The sequence below is a fragment of the Vicia villosa genome, linkage group LG4, assembly GCF_029867415.1.
Source record: "Vicia villosa cultivar HV-30 ecotype Madison, WI linkage group LG4, Vvil1.0, whole genome shotgun sequence".
Classification (NCBI taxonomy): Eukaryota; Viridiplantae; Streptophyta; class Magnoliopsida; order Fabales; family Fabaceae; genus Vicia; species Vicia villosa.
The window spans coordinates 176,662,655-176,675,366 of record NC_081183.1 but is presented as its reverse complement, the minus strand read 5'-3'; the positions used below and the strand labels follow the sequence as shown (position 1 = coordinate 176,675,366).

The following is a 12,712-nucleotide window of genomic DNA, read 5'->3' as shown; positions in this document are numbered from 1 at the left end:
CAATAGGTTAAGTTAAATTCAAGTTTTTTTTTTTTTAAATAAAAATAATCATTATTTATTATAATTAGTTTATTAAAAAAATTATTTTCTCTAAATGGTTTCTTTCCTTTGTGAATATGAAAGGAAACAATGAGTGTGGGGGATGACCAGAGAGATCAAAGTCTCATAAAAATGGATTAGGATCCTCTCCTGCTTTTTGTCTCATGTTTCCATTCAGATCTCATCTCAACCATTCATTTATTATATGTTGTTTCTTTATGTATTTTTATTTTTTTTCAATGAAGGCCTACCAACCCTTAGATTGAAAAAGGAGAGATGACAGCCTCAAAAGGGCAGTAGAGGATCCATATTCCATAAAAATACTCATAGGTGCTGTTACAAGCGCCATAGGCGTATGACCAAAGTAATCAAAATCTCATGATGCCAACATAAATACAAAGAAATAAAGCCTATAAAATATAAAATAATTGACTCATCCTCTCTTAATATCTAGGAACTATAGAGGAGGTGGTGGGTCTGCCAATACGTCGACCTCGAATCAGATTTTCACCTGGGGACATGGGAAGGGATTCGACCCTTATCGGACATGTTAAAAATACTATAAAGGTAGTATACGTTAATTGTGACATAAACTATAAAAATGTAATAAAAAATGTATTCAAAAGTTACATTAGAAAGAAATATAGAATAGTTTAAAATATTAAAAAAACATAGATTTGTTGTTTTAATTAACATTTTTTAAATAATCAGATAAACATATATAATAATATATTTAAATAAAATTAAATATTCAAGTATTTTAAAAACATACATTTGTTTTTTTATTTCCAAATGTTCAAAATAAGTAATAGTAATTTTATGATGATTAAGAAACTGTCCAATAATAATATAATTTTTTTAAAGAATTTATATCGCATAATATTCATTATAAAAATATTTCGAAATTAAAATATCTCTATTTATACGAGTTCTTATTTTATTAATCTGTTGATTTTTAAAATGTTTTTAAAGTATTTAAATGCATATATGTGAGAATTAGAGCCCACTCGTATGATTGATAAAGTAACCATCAAACGATTGACTTTCAAAATTAGAACGACGAGCTTTGTTAGAAAGGTACATAATTAAATCTATATAGATGAATAACATAAAAAAACTTCGATACTATGTTACTTGTCAGACCGATTTTTATTTGAACATCAAAATCTTTGGAGTATGACATTCAAGATACAAATAATCTTTATTGAATAAAACCCCTTCTAGGTATGCTTGAAATGAATATGTATGTTTTCTATAACTTTAATAATGGACCTTCTAGCATATGAAGATATATTAAGAGACCATAATGTTGCCTTCATTAAAAGTTTTTTCAACAAAGTAACTTCTAGTGGCTTAATATTTGCAAAAATTTGGACACACTAAGAAACATCATTAATCTTTCTCACAACCTTAGTCTTAAGGATGTAGTGTTTGAATTAACTGACTTCTTTGTGTTATTTATTATCGTTAAGAGAAATAATACCAAATTTATATGCTTTAAAAAGAAATCAAATCCTTTCTCCATCATAATGATTATAAAAACTCATTTTGCTACTCGTCTTAGGAAATAAGTCGACGTGTTTGCATAATTACTCAACAAAGAAACTATGTTCCTTTTAGTGCTTATAGTGTTAATCCTCCTTTATCTTTGTTGAGTGTTTTTTTATGTATGATGTTTTAAGCTTCAATTCCTAATTTACGTTTTACGTAATGTAATCTTTATTCATAAAAAAAGAAAGATATTGAAACAAAGTCAAGTTAAATAATAATCAGATTGTATTAGTATATACACTAATATAAATTACAAATGTGAATCTTTAAATGAATTTCTAAAAAAATTAAATAATCGTCATATTGTAAACAATAATTTTTCAAGGGGTACTGGTTTCCCTTTTATCCATTTGTATTGATTTAATTTATATTTTAGTTTAGTCCAATCAAATCATCTGTCAAATATTTCCTATACCAATTAGCTGAGTCAGTTGGTATACGCTTGAGACTATCATTAAAATCGACATGATAAAGCCCCCAATTTCTAGAATAGCCCGCTTGAAATTCAAATGTATCAAAAGCTGCCCAGGAAAAGTAACCACAAACATTTACACCAGCATCAATGGCTGCTTTGGTCGCGTTAATATGTGCAGCAATGTAAGCAACTCGATGTTCATCCTTCAATGGATTTGGTGTTTTGAAAGAAGCAATACCATTTTCAGTGATGTAGATTTTGGGGTTTTGGTACTTTTTCTTAATATAGAGTAAGAAGTCATATAATCCTTCAGGATAGACAAAGTTCAAACCGTATTGATCCATGTAGCCAAGAGTTTTTCCTTCCACGTTATAAACTTCTGACATAGCTAAGGCATCAAAATTGTCACCAAAAACCTTGGTTTTATTTGATTCATGTCTAGCAAAGTGAGAAGTATAATAATTGAGCCCAATAAAGTCTGTGCTTCCTTTTAACATTTGTTTATCTTTTTTTGTAAATTTGGGTAGCCTATTCCCCACTAGCTTTCTCATTATTTTTGGATAATCTCCATGGAAAATTGGCTTTAAAACCCATCCCCAATAGAAATCCATTAGTCTTTTAGCAGCAGCCATATCCTCTGGTTTAGAGCTGTAGGGATAATAACTTCCTGATGAAAGAGCAATTCCAATTTCTCCCCCTTGAAGTGCTTGAAATTTTGTTTTGTATAAATTTGATGTTGTAGCATGGGCAATTAGGAAATTATGAAGTATAATATATGCTTCTGTACATATTTTACCTGTAGTTGGACATGCCTCAACAGACATATTATCAATATTGTGCATGTATTGAAATATAGCTGTGACCTCTCCCTCGTTGATTGTAGTCCAATATTTCACCCGATCTCCATATGTTTTGAATAAGAGTTCACTAAAATCCTTGAAATGTCTCACAATGGAGCGATTTAAGAAGCCGCCAAGTTTTTGTTGAAGAGCTAGCGGATAGTCAAAGTGCATGATAGTCACAAAAGGTTCAATACCATTTTTTAGCAACTCATTAATCAAATTGTTGTAGAAGTTGATACCTTCTTTGTTTATACCTCCTTTCAAGGTTCCATTTGGCATTATTCTATTCCAAGATATGGACATTCTATAAGAATTTACTCCGAGCTTCTTTAAAAGTTGTACGTCCTCCTTATAGCGCTTATAATGCTCAATCTTTTTGGAAAACTTATCTACATCTAAATACACACCTTTTTTATGTTCAATTATATCATCCCATATACCAAGTCCTCTTCCTCCTTCATTAGAAGCTCCTTCAATCTGAAGGGCAGAAGATCCAGCACCAAACAAAAAGCCAGTTGGAAATGATCCTCGACTCGGAAAACTCGATGAATTTATGAATTTCAATATAGCATGATATGTATTAGTTGTAGTCCGTTCTCCATTCTGGGAAGAAAGTGAGTAACTAAGTTCAAATTTGTTCTCCAAGGGAAATAGAACTTGTGCATGGGTGAAAATGTTGGAAATCCAAACAAACGACAAGATTGCAAGAACATTTTTAGAAATTCTTAAAGATGACATTATATATATTATTTGTATCAAAAAATAATTATTGAGGTTGATAATAAATCACAATTATTCAGAAGGAAGAGAAAAACAAATTTATACTATATTTCTATGTGTATGACAACTTGTAAGATGATAATTACTATTTTTCAAAAGCAGTTAAAAATGTTACAGATAAAACACATAATTGTATTCTTTTTAGAGTTATTTATAGACTTTCCAACTAGATAAAGTTGTCCCTAATGTCATGATCGTCATGAAATTTTCATTGTAATAAATCTTTTGTAAGTACCCATGCTGATGTGCTATTTTCATTAATAATAATGTCGCACCCCGTGCATTAACACATCACCACATTTTAGAACCCATACAAAAAATAGTTTTGCAACATTAAACAAGCACGACGGTTAAAGTAAAATTTTGTCAATTATAACTCTTGTTTTGAATTTGAAATGTTACACATAAATAGTTATTCATCTTTGTATAGAAAAATATTACAAAAAAAATAAATTTTATCATATTTTGGCCCCTGTAACAAAAAATCCAAATTATGTTTAAAATTAACATATGTGATGATTATTTATTTGTAGATATCATTTTCCGACTTTCGTAGGATTTAGGTCTAGTCCCGCAAACATATTTGTTTAATTTTGAAGATTTTAATATCAATAGCTATTTTTTAAATAAATAAATAAATAATTGCTTGACAAATAACTTAAAATATTGTTTATATATGTGTATACATACATAAGAAGCATATAGAAATTTTGAATTTAATATTTAAAAAAATTAAATTTAAAAATAATTTATTATTAGATAATAATTAATTATAAATATTATATGATGTTCTTATGCCACATGTAAGTGAATATTTATTCATTCAACTTGGAATTCAAACCAAGACAAATATTATTCAAATTGTCTACAAATTGTGTGTATTGTTGTTTTACCATAGTGTTTGGTGAAGATCAACATTCTGGTTGGTGATTGTGACAACTATTCTTTGAATTGGGGTGATTTAAAGTCCACCATAGGGTTTAGGGTTTGTTTGTGCATTATAATATTGTAAGGAGTTCTCATCGAATACGCTTATAATAATCAAAACATAGTGGAAAATTTTCTAAGGAGTAGAGGAACTAGGTCTAGATGTTGTCTTGGTATATAAGGGGTATAATTCTTGTATGTCTTTTATATTCTTGCTTTTAGTTTTTGTCCTTTACATTTAAGTTCAGTATAAAAACTATCACTCATTTCTGGATAATTAAAGGATAAGAAACCTTGCATAAAAACAAGAAATATCTACCAAATATAATACATCCCCTCTATCAAATTCCCTGGATATACACATCAATTCCACCTAGGAAAACCTTCATTTAGACCTTTGTTACCGCCTACAATGTCCGGATGCGAAACACTCCGCGGAGTCCAACTCTTTTAGGATAACCTTGGCTTGCATGGGGACAACGTCTATCAAATGGTTCAACAGCAGAAATCTTGGGCCTTGGAAGAAAGGCTAGCTCAGATTGAAGAAAGCAAACACAACGTTAATCTGAAGAACAAAATTGTTCAAGATGCGACTTAATACAAAATTTACATTCTTGTGCCAAGGATGGATCCGTAACTGGTCCAAAAATTTCAATCTCTTGATGGCACAAATACTACACTCTTTCCTGTGATCCCAAAGGAATGAGATGTAGACAGAATCCTATCGAAATTCGCCATCCTGAGAAGAGAGAACAGTATGAAGAAGATGTTCCCAACTTTTTGCAAAAAACCAACCATGTGTCCACTCACATGTGTCCTGATTTACAACTTAACTAGAGACCCAGATGAGCACGTCTAGTATGTGAATGACCTTCTATACTACTACCAAGATGACAAATATGTTGAATGCATGATCTTTACATTAAACTTAATCGAGACAACCCTAGCATGGTACATGTCCCTCCCATACGAAAGCATAAGTACTTGGTCTGACCTGTGCGAGGCTTTCATCACCTATTTGACTGATAAGAAGAGACAACCAACCACCATGGCCATAGTTAGTGGGGTCAAGCAGGGTAAAAAGGAAACCTTGTACAAGTATATTGACTATAAGTTACCATAATTTTATCGTTATCATATGAACATGATATACAAATGTGATACAATATAGTATTTACACTAAAAAATAAATAAAATTCCATTATAAGTGTTATAGTAACAGTGGTTTAAAGGAAACAGTATATGCATAACGAGATTGACATTACAGTAACAAATATATTAAGCATATATGTATATTGATGAAGCATATCTTCATGTGTCAATTTGTGATTTTCAATCATCTCTCAATTTCACCTATGTATCAATTACTAACATCAAAACATGTTTCTAACCTCAATTTCATAGCATCAATTTCATGGATTCTCAACAAAACGTAACATGTCAAAAACCTAAAATTTGAAGAACAAAATTCCTAAATCATGTAGTCACTCATTGCATACATCATTATACAAACCCATCATAATGGAGAAATCTCACCCTTATTTTAGGATTTGAGCTTCTAGGGTTGCCTCCTCTTCTCTCTATCTCTCTTCTTCTCTCTTTCTCTTCTCTTCTCCTCTTTTTATTCTTTTCTTACTATCTTTCTCTTTTCTCTCATATTTTTACTTAACTCCTTACTAAATTCTATCTCACTAATGGGCTTAAGAAACAACACCTCCACAATTGGCAATTTCTTTATGCACCCACATGTCTACTTACAGACCCGCGGTGAAATCTCCAAAGTACCCCTATATTTCAAATGTGCATCTTCAACAACACATTTTTCTATAAAAAAAGGTGATTTCGGATATGCACATCCGAAGACACTTTGTTTTTTGGGAAAGGGGTGACTTCGGAGATGCACATCCGAAATAACCCAATTTATTGTGTTGGGATTTTTCAGATATGCATATCCGAAAAAACTCAATATTTGTTAAAAAAAATTAAAATCAAGGTGAATCAATTGTATTAATAATATAATTAATTGTATTAATCAAAATATATAATTAAATATATACCATTTATAATTAATTAAATATTTAAATCAACACATTATTCTCATATAAAATTAATTAAAGAACAAAATTAATATAAGTTAAAAATTAATAATGCTTATAAATTAAAATACCCCTATATAAATTAAAATTCTATTTAATCTTTTTATTCTTTATTTATAACAATTTGTATTTAAGTTATTCTTTATTAATAATAACTCACTCTAATTATATTATAATTATATTATAAATAAATATTATTTTAAAATAAAATTAAAAAAATTGGAATATTGGGATACTTCAGATATGAATATCAAAATTAACCAATATCCCCAATTTCTTTTGGGAAGGGTTTTTTCGGATATGCATATCCGAAAAAACACGTGACATTTTAAATCTAGCATTTAAATGAAAAAAATTCAAAGAGGGGTGATTTCAGATATGCATTTCCGAAATCAGTAAAAATGTGGTAAGGTTGTCTTCGGATATGCATATCCGAAGGGTATTTTGGGAATATTATGGGTGTTTTCCACCCTATATGGGTGCATAAAGAAATTTCCCCACTATTTCTCATGCTAACACAACACAAGCCCAATTAATTATTTTTTTGGCTTAAATGCACTTTTGGTCCCTGTAAGTTAGAGAGTTTTAGATTTTTGTTCCTGTAAGTTATTTTTTTTGTTTCAGTCCTATATTTCACTTTCGCGATCGTTTTAGTCCCTAAATCAAAATCTGCAGGAAAATTCGCAGGAAGATCCGTAGGAAACCTGCAGATTTTCCTGCGAATTTTGGCTTTAGTGACTAAACCTCAAGCAAAAAGTAAGATATAGTCAAACAAAAAAAAACTTATAGGGACGAAAATCAAAAACTCGCTAACTTACAAGGACCAAAAGTGCATTTAAGCCTTATTTTTTTCATTTTCACACTTACTAACCCAAAACACGTATATCACAAATTAATTCAAATAATTCATATATTCACAAAATCACACAATTTAATTAATTAATATATCATATGTTAATTAAATAAATAAATAAATAAATAAGAAAATAATTAATATATGAAGTTCGGGGTGTTACAACTTGAACTTGATTTCATGCCTTGATGCTTGTACTTTTTTATCTTTGAGTTTATACACGATTATCCTTTAGGGTTTCCATTATGATCTTACCATGTTCATATGATTAATATTTTGTCTTGATTACCATGCTTGTATGATTGAGATGTCTTGACATGATTTTTTTGCTTGATACTTGCCCATGAGTTTATGATATGCTTGACACATTTTGACCATGATCTTGTATGCCTTACCTCTTGTATGATCTCAATGCTTGATATTTATTGAGATACTTTGCTTTGATGCTTGTTCATGTGCTCTTGAATGATCATTTATCATGATTGCTTGATGCTTGTTTATACATGGTTGATTGATGTTTATGTCCTGGTAACAGATTACATTGTCCACATGCTTGTTGGAATTATATTCTTTCACTATGATGTTTTGAATAGGTTTACCTATCTTGTTTTATTTGTGATTGTCTTTAAGACATGCTTTGATACTTGTACTTATTTGGCTTTGAACTTGCATGATGATCCTTTTCAGGTTTCCTTTTGCATAACCGGGTCTAGAACCCTAATTTTGTTGCGACGACCATTTCTTTTCATTAGTGGGTTTTATCGTTATTTTCCCTTCCCTTTCGAATAAATAAAGTTCAATGGCAAATCTGTTTTATTTCGAGTGTGTGATACACTTGGGTATTTTTTGTGCCGTGACATGGTTAACTTATAATGGACATGGGCTTGGGTCGGGCAAACCATTCTCAAGTTTGGTGAATAATGGCTTGCCTGTTCCATTTTATGGCCCTTTCATACCATCTTTAGGCCTATTAAGTTATGGGATGATCCCTAATAAGGCCGAATAAGGATTTTTTTTCCAGTATATAGTCCCTCAAGCACGAGGTCTGAGTAGGGATACATGATTAAACAAGGTAGACGGTGATATATTTCCAAGAGACACTTGGAAAGACTAGTTCCCTAGGCGGTACTTGTAAAAGCGAGACCTTCAGGTGAGACCTATAAAGGCAAGTCCCTCATGTGAAATTCCTAAAGGCGGGTCCATAAGGAAATACTTGTAAAGGATATTCTCTCAAGCAAGACTTGTAAAGCACTATAAGAAATATGCTCTCTAGCCACATGAAATGAGGTGAGATGCGAGGTGGTGCAACGTGAGGTGGCATTAAAGGCCGAAATGGAGGCGACATTGAAGGCTCAAATGGAGGCAATGCAGGGTGAGCATCAGCGGGAAATAGAGGTCTTTGCGAAGAGGCAATCTGATATGGAGGCGCAAATGTGGCAATTTATGCAATCGTTTGGTACAAATCAAAACATGGGTGGTCGTGCGTTGAATCAAGAGAACGAAAATGATGGTGACATTAGCAACTTTCCCGACCCAGACTAATCGTTTATTTAATTTTATTTTTATTTTGTTTTTACTTTTGATTTTGACTTTGTGTAAGATATTAATTAATTTATAATTATATTATATCTAGTAATATTAGATTTATAATTTTAGTTTATTAATTTTAGGGTTAAATATATAAAGCCCCCCTGTAATATTAGCGAGATTCGGTTTAAGTCCCTGTAAAAAAATTTTTTTTAAAACCACCCTCATAATTTCCAGATTCTGTGGATATAGCCCCTGTGCAGCCTAGATTCCATTTTTTAATGACTAGGCAGTCCAGTTGGATTTTTATTTTATTTTTTATTTAATTTCTAACAGCCACGTGTAATTTATTTAATTTTTTTATTTTATTTACTTTTTTGTATTATTTATTTATTTTACGTTTTTTTAGTATAAAAATTATTACAAAAAAAAAATTGATATAAAAATTTTAAAAAAATAAATTAAAGAATACAGTATTCCACGTGGCTAAAAAATTTAAATCAAAAATAAAATTAAAATCCAATTGGACTGACATGTCACTAAAAATTAGAATCTAAGCTGAAATAGTATATTCAGGGGCTATAACGAGGGAATCTGAATATTACAAGATTTGTTTTACAAAAAAAACTTTACCAGGGGCTAAAATCAAATATCGCTAACATTACACGGGGCGTTTGTATATTTAACCCTTAATTTTATTATATTTTGGATTATTAATTTATATTTTTTAGTATATTTTGTTTATTAATTTAATTTATTAATTTAAATATATATATATATATATATATATATATATATAATTTATTAATTGGTTTCAGAAATTATTTTAGAAAAAAGAAATGAGTGACGTGATTTCCATATCGCTAATTAGTAACATGTAAATCACGCCACAACATTCAATTATTCTTGGATATCTGTGTAACTTTTTGCGACGTGATTTTCACTTCACTAATTAGTGACATGAATACAACTTAGTTGCTACATGCTCTCCTGCGACATAATTAGTCATGTTGCAAAAATCAATTTGTAACGTGATTTTGCTTGTTGTGGCGTGAAAATCACGTCACTAATGAGCCTTTTTTTGTAGTGAAGGAGATTCGCTTAGGAGATACTTGATAAAGAGAGCCCCTCATGCGAGACATGTAAAGGCGAGTCTCTCAGGAGATATTTGTAAAGGTGAGTCCCTCAAGAAAACTTGTAAAGGAGAACCCCTCAAGTGAAACTTCTAAAGACGGGTATGTCCAAATCTTAGAACTTTGCTTTTGTATTATGAAGTCAAACTTGGAAAAGAAGAACAAAAGGAGATGTTTGAACTCAGAAAATGGAGAAAACGTGTAGAAAAAATGGTTATCATTCATCTATTTAAAGTTCTATGAGCTAGGGCATAGTGTGCATCATTTTCAGTCCTAGTTCTGCACCTACGAGTAAATGATAAGATTCCTACGGGCTAGATCACACATGAAAATAATCGATGGTCCATGATGATGGAACATTCCTTAGACAAAATTCATCATGCCTAAAAAGCAACGCTCTAGGATTCACCCCTAGAAAAGTTTGAGGGACTATCTCCAAGAAACGTTTGAGGGAATCGCCCAAAGAAACACTTGATGGACTTGTTTCAAGCAACACTTTAAGGACTCGCCCCAAGTAATGTTCCGTCATAGGCTTCAGTTAAAAATTGTGTACCTAATTTAATGACTCCGCCCTAATAGGCCTTATGCTTGAGGGACTATGAATTGGATAACATTATTGGTCTTGGAGAGAAGCAACTTAGGATCTGAGCAACCCAAAGAAGTTGTGAAATACCTAGTGGAAGAGCTAGGGAGACGCAACCTCAGGTCGCCCGACTGTGACTTGGGTCGCCAGACCCAAACATGTGTCTAGCGTTTAACCATCTTACAAATACGTGGTATGTGAGGTGTCAAGGAGAAGCCAGATTGAGCACACTAGTAAAGGAGGAAACCTCCCTCAAATCTACGAGGAATAACCAGTACTCCCTTTATTCCCAAGAAGACATATTGGAGGATAAATTAGTCTAAACAAAAGATGAAAATTCATGGCAGAAATCAAAAAAGTATTACTAAAACTGTCGTAAAAATGAAAATTCATAATTAAACCTTAAAATCTTCACTTAATATAATTTAAAGTTATAAATATCAAAAACTTTCAATTTCCAAATAATTATTTTCAATATTATAACATAAAAAATTATTTATTTTTATTTCCTTGGATGCACACCAAAAAAATTATAACAAAAAAAAAATAGCATTACATAGTGTCTCATCTAGGAAAATTTAATTTAAAATAAGTAGGATGTCTAATTTAGTAATACAAGCTTCTTAATGAATTTGGAAAATTTTTAAATTGCCACAAACACGAGATGTAAAAAAGATTAATGTTGTAATATTGAAAATAATTATAAATAAAATGGAATTTTTTTGAATTTATAATTTGAATTTAAACTTATTTTAGATTTTAGTTGCAGATTATATATTTTAGTGACAGATTCTGAGATATGTTATGAAGTTTTATCTTTTGCAATCTGAGTTATTTTCCTGAATCTTCATCTTTTGCAATGATTTTAGTGACAGATTATGGATTTTAATGAACATTTGTCATGAATTTTCATACTTTTCATCTTTTGCGATGAACTTAGCATTCAATAAATCCGTCTTTATTTAATTTATGGGTTAAATATACAACACCCTCATATTTTATTTAAAACTCCCTCATTATTTGTTTAAATTCACTTGTAATTTTATTTTATTTTATATTTATTTATTTATAATTTTTAATATTCTTTTTTTAATTATATATTTTATTTTATTTATATATATTACTATATATTATTTCTTTTAGAAAATTTTGTAAAACAAAATTTGCTTCACAAGAGAATTGAATCCTTTGCCTATTGGTTATAAACACTTGCTTTTTCCCACTACACCGGATTTACTTGATTGTTATATGTGATGATTTTAATTTTGGCTTAATTATGCCAAGGGTCCCTATAAGTATGCGACCCTGCATTTTTAGTCCCTGTAAAATTTTTCTACGAATAATGATCCCTGCAAAATTTGACGTCACCTGTTATGGTCCCTCCCGTTAGTTTTCACTAACAGAGGATGGCGTGGCTTGCCAGGTGTATGTTATTATGTGACACGTTGGTTAGTCTTTATAATAATGGTGTTTGATCCATGAGTAAACCCTAAATCAGTTCCTCATTCTTCCCTCTTCCCCTAAAAGCGTGCCTCTCATTCTTCAATATTGTTCATAGTCTTCTTCATCTTTCTTCATCATTCTCAGTCGCATGAAGCTATGGTGTCTTCTTCAAATAGAAGCAAATCGATTTCAGTAGTTCAGTCAACAGGTGTGAGCAATCGTAGATGGAGAATATGGGCCTGCAATCTTCGTATGATCTCGTATTATTGCAAGAACGGTCGTAATAGAGGGAGACTCTTCTGGAGATGTCTCTTTTGGAAAAGCGATGAAACGTGCAATCTATTCGAATGGGATGATGATATGGGACCAGGGCACGATGTAATCAAGACTTTAGATGAAGAATGGACAAATGATTCAACTAAGATAAGGGAGATGCAATTTGTTGAAGCCTTGAAGGAGTTATATGAGTCAGCAATGAAGAAGAATGTGGAATTGCATATCCAACAGAAGTTAGATGGATTTG

General features: G+C 31.0%; 1 protein-coding gene across 1 annotated transcript; it reads right to left on the bottom strand.

The window, feature by feature from the left end:
* Positions 1–1,962: 1,962 nt before the first annotated feature.
* Positions 1,963–3,588, bottom strand: LOC131598378 (furostanol glycoside 26-O-beta-glucosidase-like; the record flags this gene model as incomplete). Its single annotated transcript, XM_058870990.1, has 2 exons — positions 1,963–3,254; positions 3,288–3,588. Coding segments are annotated over 2 exons (1,593 nt in total), but the record flags the coding sequence as incomplete, so codon positions are not given.
* Between the last annotated feature and the right edge of the window lie 9,124 nt (positions 3,589–12,712).